Source organism: Bidens hawaiensis, unplaced genomic scaffold (genome assembly GCF_021521415.1).
Source record: "Bidens hawaiensis isolate Kalapana, Puna unplaced genomic scaffold, B.hawaiensis_p1.1 tig00000326_1, whole genome shotgun sequence".
NCBI classification, from domain to species: Eukaryota; Viridiplantae; Streptophyta; class Magnoliopsida; order Asterales; family Asteraceae; genus Bidens; species Bidens hawaiensis.
In genome coordinates, this window is record NW_027491025.1 from 2,602,894 (window position 1) to 2,612,390 (window position 9,497).

Consider the following 9,497-nt stretch of genomic DNA (forward strand, 5'->3'; position numbering starts at 1 on the left):
GTATCCTAGGAAAAACAATTACATTGCAGAATTTAAATGTAACTTATTCTTCTTTACTTGTAATGTAAATAAACAATAAAAAACAGAAATAAACCGATAAAGCATTCTAAAATAAGTAAAATGTAACAAAGTTTACCATAATAAACAAGACTGGCATAATCATCTACAATATGTCATGATTAGGGTGTTGAATTATAGTTGTTTTTAGTCACAAATTGAAACATTAACAAACAATAAACAATCGATTCATGATAGGTGAAATAAGAACAGTCGATTTGAACTAAATTATAATAAAGTCTGTGGCTAAAGCTTAATCTATAATACCTAAAAATATATATGATTTTAAAACTAAAAGTTTATTCGGGTTTTTCGAGTTGACTCGAAACGGAGAATTCGGACCCCAAAATCAACCTGAATTATTTCGGTTTGGGTTAGCCTTGTCTCATGTTAGAGTTTCTTGGGTCGGGTACTGGTTTTCTTGAGATGAGTTTCGGATTTGGGGATAAAAGTGACTGCCCAACACCTTGCAATAAAACGACGCCATCAACATCTTCTCTGTATTCGATCGGAAACAAAACACCGGCTCAGAGCTACAAGCAAAATGGCTTCAACTTTGGCGGCTCGTCAAGCTGCAACTTTACTCCGTGTCTCATCTTCTAGATCGGCTTCCTTTATCCAGCGCCGTGGTCTCGCCGGCGCCGCCGGTACAAATTCATCACTTTAATTTCTGATTTATTATTATTATTATTATTTGATTGTAATTGATTGTGTATATGTTTATTGCAGATCATCATGGAGCTGCAAAGGTTGATTTCTGGAAGGATCCCATGAGTCCCTCCAAGTGGAAGGAAGAACACGTCAGTCCTCTAATTTGGTTTTTTAGGGTTTTGAAATAAATAATTGGATAGAATAACACTGATAATATAATTAATACAAACCTAAACTCGTTTCTTTAGGGATGTAATCGAGCCGAGACAGAGGGTGCTCGAGCTCGGCTCTTTTACTTTATCGAGCTTAAAAATCAAGCTTGAGCTCGAGCCAAGCTTCTTAGTTTTATTTATTTATTTATTTGGATTGAGCAACACAGACAATACTACTGATAATTTCACTGATAGTTTTTGTGGTGACTAACCACAACTCTTTCGATATTTTTAACAACGAAACCATGTCATTTATAATGGTCTTGCTCCTCAAAATGTATTAAAAAAAATTTATAAACGAGGGGGCGCCGCCCTCAAATTTTCAGTTGAAAACGGGTAAATTTACACTGCGTATAAAAATTTTTGGGCGAAATACAGGTAAATTTACACTATTGCTTCGCCAATGGAGCCGAGCAAGGGGGGTGCTCGAGCTGAGCTTCTTTTAATTTTTTATTATTTTTTTTTCAAATTTTGATATATAAAAGACAAAAGTTTAATTTTAATATACATTTTGTATAAGTTTGTAAACTAGGGAATTTATAACGTTATATATATATTTTAATTTTTGTTCTTTATTAATGTTCTAAAGATTGAGTGACATAATATATGTATTATTTTTTTATTTTCTTTTCTGGTATGCTGTTATTAAATATAGGTATTAAAATTTAGGGTTTAATCTAAACAAGCTGAGTCCGAGCCACGAGATGAGCTGACCTTCGCATGAGCTCGGCTCGTTTAGAAGTAGAGTCGAGCCGAGCCGGCCCGTTCATAATCCAGCTATTTTCAAGCAAGCTTTAAGCAAACTGCCAACTTTTTGAACAACCCTATTTCCTACTCCAACTCTAATTTCTAATGATAATCAAACACATAATAAACATTACGCTTTAGCTATAACTCTAATAATTATCTCCTAGCAGTGAATTAATCATTTAATTTAAACTCTAATCTTTTATCTTCAAATTCTTTATAATATTTACCCCTTCTACTTCTCGGTTGTTTTTTTTAACCTCATTCATATGCTAAATCAAGATTATATACTTCATTTCATATGGTTATCTTATAATATGATTTTTTTTCTAGTTTGTCATCATTTCTTTATCTGGTTGGGGATTGTTAATCTTTGGTGGATACAAGGCTTTTTCAGGAGGCAAGAAGAATGACGAGGTAAACACTTGTGCTTGTGAATTTAACTACTGAAATGTGCAAATTTTACCCTGAAATTTGATTGTTTTTGTTTGTATGACAGAAATTGGTTGAAGCAGTGAACTAAGAGATTGGATTCACAAGCTTTTTACTAATAATTTCTATGGGTCAATGTAAGGTTTGGGTTTTTTCAAGTTATTTGATCTATTTTCTAGATACTAAATGCGTGTTTCGCGGTTTTGTCAGTCGCGTATTTGAATAAAAATGATCTTTTAGTTTATATTATGTATTCTGCTTGATATTATGCTCAAGAATCTTGAATTGCATTTAGTAGATTTGATTATCTGAACAGGGTCTAATAGGCCTTTAAACCCAAAACGAATGTCTAGTGAACTATCGGACGGGAAGTTCATTCATGTTTGTTTACTCAATAAATAAACAAGCATAAACAGTTTTTTAGGTCAGTTAGTTAAACAAACAAACACGAATATTGTTCGTTCATTTTTTATGTTTGCGAATGTTCGATTACATTTCTTCAATTAACCTCGTTATTTCGTTGGTGTACGTTCGTTTATATATTTATTCAAAATATTTAGGCCAATTACAGTTTAGTTTAGTTTTATTAAATCTTTAGGCTTAACATAGATGCTCACATTTACTTTTATCTGGTGTTTTGCTCATCTGTGTTCAAATATATCTGTTCGTTACGTTTATGAACCGTTTGTTTACGCTATTACCAGTTATCACGGACACACACATTTTCTTAGCGGACAGACAAACAAGATAAATCCTGTTTGTCTAATTGATCGTGGTCGATTTTCCATTAAATCTAAATGAACGAACATCCTAGTTGTCGGAATTTGAAAGCAAGAAAACAGAATTTAGGAATTACTTATGTTTCGGAACACACCATCTAAAGAATACAATCACTCCTCTGTTTCTTCCTTGTAATCTTGATCCGCTTCTGCAACATTTCTAGAAGATTCCAAATCGGCTTCTGTTTCGGTTTCCGCATCATCTTCATCCATTTTATCAGCTTCATGATGAACTTCCATGGGGCCCACGTCAGGGTCTCCTTTCAGTTGACTTTTTTCATTTTGAGTTTGACCATCAGTTTTGGTAATCAAACTCGTGTCCCTTTTAGTTAACCCATCAGTGGTATTGTGAAGTTCAATCTTTGTATCATCTTGATGGTCAGCTTGAACTTTTACCTTACTGGTCAAGTTGACTTCACGGTTTGATGGGTCGTCCAAACTTACAGACCAGGTTTTAGGTGGGGTTTGCAGAGTGCTTTTAAAATCTTGGATTTGAGATTCTTTGTGCTTGATCTGGTTCTGCTTCTCGTTAATTGCTAACTCAAGAACGCGTTGTTCGTCTCTCATGGAACCGTTGGTGGATCTCATCTCCATGATCTTGTTATTGAGCTCAATCTTTTGGGCTCCAATGGAGTATAGCTTTGCAGTCAAGTCTTGAATCTTCCTTTTGTTTTCTTTTGCATATTGCCTTTCTTTCTGCCATCAATGGTAGATAACAGTGTTGGTATAAAAATATTAAACGTGATAAGATGGAGGCGTGTACGGCCCGGTTTTGATGAAAATCCCGTTAATTTTTGGAAATGGGGGTGTTCAGGGGCCTGTTCGGACGGTTGTAACAAAAAAATTCCGTTCAAACCACTAACGTTAATTTTTGGAATGACAAACCAAACCGTCCAGTTTTGGCAGTTTAACGTGTAGGTTTTGCTGGTTCGACGGTCTATATCAAATTTTTTTTTTCTTCTAAACTCAGCTTGTAATAAAGATGGTTCATGATTATCATACAGCCATATTATGCATATATACATATTTCAAAAACGAAAAAATATATAAAAACAATAAAAGTTAAATGGTTGGTTTTGAGTTCCGAACCAGGAACCAGAAACTGCGAAAACCGAACTGGATCTTAAACCTGTCTTGGCTAAGATAGTTGGATCAGCTTAACTGGTGAGATTAAGAAGTCAACTACCTGCAAGAGGAGGCGAAGAGACAGAATTTGGCGATCTTTGTCTTTGATAACAACGTTAAACAACCGCCTGTCTTTTACCCTTTGAATCGCCATCATTCCCATTAACGCCACCAAAACCAGCACTGTCACCACCGTCATTTTCTTCTTCTTCATCCATCCACAATTGCTGTCTGGGTGTCCTTTCATCCCCATTCTTTGTGTGTGTGTGTGTGTGTGGTTTTTGATTGTTAAAAAAGTGGAAAGGATTCCACGAGGTTAAAAGTTTAAAACGGGTGTGGAGTGAGTAGGTAAGTGCATGGGACTTGTGCTCCAACTAAAGTGCTTAATTCATTATGTTTATTTGTTTTTGCTCTTATTCTTTTGAAATATGCAATTGAAATCAAGTTTGAATGACAATATTATTTTCATGAGAGAGGTGTGACCAAAAATCGATTAATCAAACATAAAAGCAAGTTAAATGAAAATAACAGACTCCAGGCTGCATAAAATGGTTTGGTTTTGTTTTATGAAAACATAAGTTTAGGACAAAGGTTCAAGGCCCAAGTTTATTAATATGGGCAATTACACTTTCTAAGCCCAAACATAGAACCAAAAACGAAACCATAACTGAATCAAACCAATATGTAACCGTAAGACTGAAATTTTGGTTCGATTTTAGCTCCAAACCGATCCATGCATACTCAAACGAATCTATCATATTAGTTTAATGGGAAAAAATTGATACACAAGTACAAATAGATAGGTAAAATCTCTATGATATTATTTTTGTAATTTTATTTTAAAACAACACCAATAACAATTATTGGTGTAAGTTATTATATTTAAAAGTAGGTACGTAGAGTTTTAAAGGCTCAAGAAACCTAATATCATATTACTAAAAGTTATGATTCTTAACATAAACTATCATCATATGCACACATTAGCTAAGGGAGCATAACATTTGGTTGCTAAAGCAAGAAAATAAACTTGATTATATGAAAATCAAATGGTTGCTACATTCATGTTTCTTTTATCATATAAAACGAGTCGTTTTCTGGTTAACCAATGCTCCTAATCCTTGGTAACCCACCTACTCCCGCGAACCTCATACCGACCAAAGTTCAAGCTTTGGTCAGTAATATTCTCCCCTACACTTGTGTAACTCCTGCGATGCCTTCTCTTTTTAGCGTCACCACTGTCGCTAAAACTCCCGTTTAGTAGGGGATCATCGATTCCTCGTATGACTCTTTGCTTGTTGATACAACTGTCATCTTTTGTTCCATGATCCTTATCTGACTTCTTTATGTTTTCAGATATTTTATGAAGCCTTTCGTTAAACTTTGTGATACCTTTCTCTACAGGTACCACGGCTTGGTTCACTGTAAACCTCAAATCACTAACAATCTGTATAAAAAAGAAATCGAAATTAGGTAATCAAGTTGTCAATGCATAATATGGGTTCTAAGAAATGGGTTAAGAGGATCGTAAATGGGTTAGTGGGTTAACATGTTTAATCAAACAGATCAGCCGTACATGACTCATTTAACCCATTTATCAAGTTGTAAATCCATTAAAGATTTTATGAACGGGTTGACATTTTTAATCAAACGGAATAAACAGATCAACCTGAGCATGACCTGTCATAACCCACTAACCTAAACGAGCCATATGGTTGGCAGGTTGTAATTTGTTTTTTTATGCATTAAACATGTTATAAACGGTTGGTGAGTTGGTTAAATTGATGGGAAATATGATTATTTTCGTGTCATGTCTCTTGTTATATTTATCTTTATTTACAAAAGAAAAAACAAACTTACATATCCACCGCCACCAACAAAAACATCACGAACACTTTCTCGAATGGCGGTTTTGATCTTAACATCTTCTTTGGGTCGCGGTAGCCGTAGTTTTGTGGGGCGTTCACTGTCCCTAACTTCATCAGGGTCTAATGGACAGTCACTAGACGCGTAATCACCAAGAACAGAAAAATCCCCCATATAAAGATCTCCCATTAGTTTGTACGGTTCGGATGGAAACACATATAAGTGAACCATAGAAGCAATCCCCATCTGTTCTTGATTCAGACAAACACGAGTTAAACTTCAGAACTTTTAACATAACAACACTTTTTGTAGCGTGTGAATTAAAGTAGGGGTGTTACGGTCTGTTTTTTACGGTGTTTACGTCAAACGAGATTTTGACCAACGCAGACCAGAACCAAAATGTTATTAACGGTTTAGTTTGTTGTTTGGGCTTACCAGGCCTTTACAAATATAGAAGCGATAATAATTAAAAGTTGTAAGACCTGACTCCTTGCATTTTATTGTTAAGCAAATCTTATTCATTTGTATAGCCCAACTTCAAATAATTACAAGCTCATGTAAAATACAAAAAGTTACATAGCCAAAAATCTTTTACGGACCGGTTGTTATTTTTTTTTTGTAAAGTTTTAGTATAAATCGTAAACTAAACCGTTTGGTACGGATTTATTATGGGAAAATCACCAAAAATGTCATCTTAACCAATGAGTTTGACAAAATAGCCTTAACTTTTAAAAGTGTCAGTTGGTGCAAAAATTTCAAACTTGGGTAGCAAATATATTATATTTTTTATAACACAACCGAGAAATTAAGCTGATGACCGTTTAAAACAAATGGTTTCACAGTTTCAAACTGAACATGAACACCCCGAACTAAAAGTACATCTAAGTGAAGAAAATTACCTCAATACAAATGATAAAATTCTGGATACTAGATTTGAACTGCAGCTGTTGAGCTATTGGACTTCTGACCAACCCAAAAGATAAAAGAAGGGCAATGGCTACACCTTGCCACCATGTCAGGAATACAATTGATTTAAATGTTAGAAACTTGGACAATGGATTTATATGTGACAGTTCATGCTTTGTGATTTCATAAAACTGAACTAAGCAATATAAAGCCCATGTCTGACTGAAGTTTATAGCAACAGCCATGTAAGGGTACCTGCATAACCAACAAGTTTAAAAAAACGGCATTAGTCAACGATCAAGTTTAACCAGAAACATGAAAACAGACCCTGAAAAGTTATGAAAATCACGAGAATGACCATTTGATTAAACTATTTTACTCAAATAGCTGCAATTGTGCTCTAATCACCACTCACCAGTGGCGCAAAAAAAACCTAAACTGCGCCACTGGCATAGAAATAACTAAAATTGTGCCACTGGTGATGACCAATAACAAGATGACATGTGACATTAGTGGATCACCAATAGCGCTTTTAGCATAAAATTGCACCATTGACGAATATTTATCCACCATCAAATCATTTTTCAGTGTTTTCAAGTACACATGGCGCACATTATTGGATGTAATCATTTGTAACAGTCATCTGGTTATGTGTTCATAATCTTGGTCAAATGGTTATTTATGTGACTTTCTTAAAACTGCTAGCTTACCCACATCCCCACTTGAAGTCACCTTCACAATATACATCAAATGCTTCAAGAATCACAGCCAAAACAGAAGCAATAGCCTTTATGAGCATCTGTTAGAAAAAATCACAAGTTTTTCATATATATAATGAAGTCATAAGTTTTTTCATGATGACAAATTAAAAAGAAAACTTACATATTGAATAATTCCAGCTTTCATGATTTGATAAACCCGCTGCCTGAGTTTCCATGGTTTTAAAAACAAGTTCATTGGAAAAATATGTCTGATGATTCCCTTTTCGGAGGTACTTTGGTCTAGTAACGGGCTTCTCTGACCTGCACGTCCTTCCCTCTCCATGAAATTAATAGCCCGCTTCTCGCCCCCTTGAGAAAGAAAAGAAAATTATTCATAATCTTTTATAATATGTACAAGTTAATGAAAGGCGCGCATTCATGTTTTGAGTCACATACCCAAGCATGCAATAAGATATCTCCCAAAGCAATACATTGCAAAAGCTTCATAGCAATCTCTTAGTATCTCGATTTCAAGGCTAATCGATGGATTCAACAGCGACACAAACTGCACACAAAAGTACTAACTATAATACGTTAGTAGGTGGCCTTAAAGGTATTAATACAGTTTACTAGTGGAAGCTGAATCATAACCTATGGCCAATAGGGTATTAAACCGATACCCTATTGGTCTACCCCTATTTGTGGCAAGGAACTCCATAGATTTTTCACCAAACTCTATGAAGTTAGCTTACAGCGGTAGCAAACTATCTATAATCACAAGAAATTCTAAAGACAGCAAGAAGTACCCTTCTCCTTTCTAAATCACCTACTAACTACTAAGAGAAAAAAATTCCCTATGTTGTTACCTTAAACTTAAACATCTAAATCCATCATTAGTCGCCGGCGTGTGACATATGAATAAATAATAAACAAATGAAACACCATCTTATTAAGTTATTATAGCACTTAAATGTCATTATGTTGTATACTTTCTTCTCAAGATTCAGTAGCTGTAAACACTACAAAACAAACGAGTATCACTTACAGATTCAACAGCATAACTCGGTACCATGAGCACAATACCAAACAAAAACTTTTGTTCCTGTCAACCAAACACCACTAAAACTTATCAAAAACACATCGTCTACATTTCGATATAAATTTGCGAGAGAGACCTCGGGGTTCTTGTAAGCGGATAGGTTCTGGAACAAGAGGAAAATGGAGAGGGTGAGACTGACAAAAACAAAGAGAGCCGCCACTAGGGTAGTCCATGGGAATGCGGAGTATTTAAGGATTGTGATCAAACTAACAACTGCTTTTCCTCGTATCTTCTTCATAGGATTGCTTCAAAGAAATCCAGATGATCTTCGATCCAAAAAAGAAGAATGAAATACACCATGCATGAGAATGGAAGATTAAGATTGTGTGAACGATGGATTTGATTAGTGCATGCATGCAGAAGTAATCGAAATTAACCTAACCCTAAAATCTTCGTGAATTGCTTGATTTGATTATACCACTGAATTTGGTGAAATTAGGGAACACGTCAAGATTTTGATCCATCAACAAAATAGGTCTTTAAAAATGAAAAGTGTTACCTCTGAGTTTTGATATTATTTTTTTAGAAAATAAATCAATCATATGCATTAAAAAAATGATGTTAAGCTTTTGCAAATGCTAGGTTAGATCCCGTGTTACACACGGATGTAAATATTAAAATCTTCATATATATATATATATATATATAGGGGAGGGATAAATTGAGAACCTCTTGAGTTGTTAGAACTTTGAGAACTTAATATGAACCATACATTTAATTAAATGAGTATGGAAGATGTGGCTGAGAATAAATCTGATTAAAAAATTAATCAGGAGAGAGAATAAGTATATTTGATAGTTACACAAGTTTAAATGTTAGTTACACATGTGCAATAAGTTGATTCGGCGTGTAAAAAAATACTTTAATTTTTTGTACATTACTTACACTTACATATTACACATGTGTAAAAAAAATTCGAAAAAAA

The 9,497-nt window shown here is 34.6% G+C and overlaps 3 protein-coding genes across 3 annotated transcripts; 1 reads left to right on the plus strand and 2 right to left on the minus strand.

The window, feature by feature from the left end:
* Positions 1–561: 561 nt before the first annotated feature.
* Positions 562–2,475, plus strand: LOC143621435 (uncharacterized). The gene is made up of 4 exons (XM_077092858.1): positions 562–704; positions 787–857; positions 2,001–2,084; positions 2,167–2,475. Exons 1-4 carry the CDS (start codon positions 602–604, stop codon positions 2,188–2,190), a joined length of 282 nt encoding a protein of 93 aa, XP_076948973.1. The 5' UTR covers positions 562–601; the 3' UTR covers positions 2,191–2,475.
* Positions 2,476–2,778: 303 nt separating this feature from the next.
* On the minus strand, positions 2,779–4,219 carry LOC143621443 (uncharacterized). The gene is made up of 2 exons (XM_077092868.1): positions 4,065–4,219; positions 2,779–3,574 (listed from the first exon to the last, which is right to left on the minus strand). Exons 1-2 carry the CDS (start codon positions 4,215–4,217, stop codon positions 2,990–2,992), a joined length of 738 nt encoding a protein of 245 aa, XP_076948983.1. The 5' UTR covers positions 4,218–4,219; the 3' UTR covers positions 2,779–2,989.
* Positions 4,220–5,114: 895 nt separating this feature from the next.
* Positions 5,115–8,810, minus strand: LOC143621226 (protein LAZ1-like). Its single transcript, XM_077092725.1, has 8 exons — positions 8,649–8,810; positions 8,519–8,575; positions 7,930–8,038; positions 7,655–7,842; positions 7,483–7,571; positions 6,766–7,027; positions 5,861–6,112; positions 5,115–5,447 (listed from the first exon to the last, which is right to left on the minus strand). The coding sequence occupies exons 1-8, from the start codon at positions 8,808–8,810 to the stop codon at positions 5,115–5,117; spliced, it is 1,452 nt and encodes a 483-aa protein (XP_076948840.1).
* Positions 8,811–9,497: the final 687 nt, after the last annotated feature.

Coding starts and splice junctions, on each gene's coding strand:
- LOC143621226 (XM_077092725.1), bottom strand. CDS start 8,810: ATGAAGAAGATACGAGGAAAAGCAGTTGTTAGTTTGATCACAATCCTT. Junction 8,576..8,648: donor CCGCTTACAAGAACCCCGAG/GTCTCTCTCGCA, acceptor TTTGGTTGACAG/GAACAAAAGTTTTTGTTTGG. Junction 5,448..5,860: donor TTGTTGGTGGCGGTGGATAT/GTAAGTTTGTTT, acceptor TTTTTTATACAG/ATTGTTAGTGATTTGAGGTT.
- LOC143621435 (XM_077092858.1), top strand. CDS start 602: ATGGCTTCAACTTTGGCGGCTCGTCAAGCTGCAACTTTACTCCGTGTC. Junction 858..2,000: donor CCAAGTGGAAGGAAGAACAC/GTCAGTCCTCTA, acceptor TTTTTTTTCTAG/TTTGTCATCATTTCTTTATC. Junction 2,085..2,166: donor GAGGCAAGAAGAATGACGAG/GTAAACACTTGT, acceptor TTTGTATGACAG/AAATTGGTTGAAGCAGTGAA.
- LOC143621443 (XM_077092868.1), bottom strand. CDS start 4,217: ATGAAGAAGAAGAAAATGACGGTGGTGACAGTGCTGGTTTTGGTGGCG. Junction 3,575..4,064: donor CTCTTCGCCTCCTCTTGCAG/GTAGTTGACTTC, acceptor CATTGATGGCAG/AAAGAAAGGCAATATGCAAA.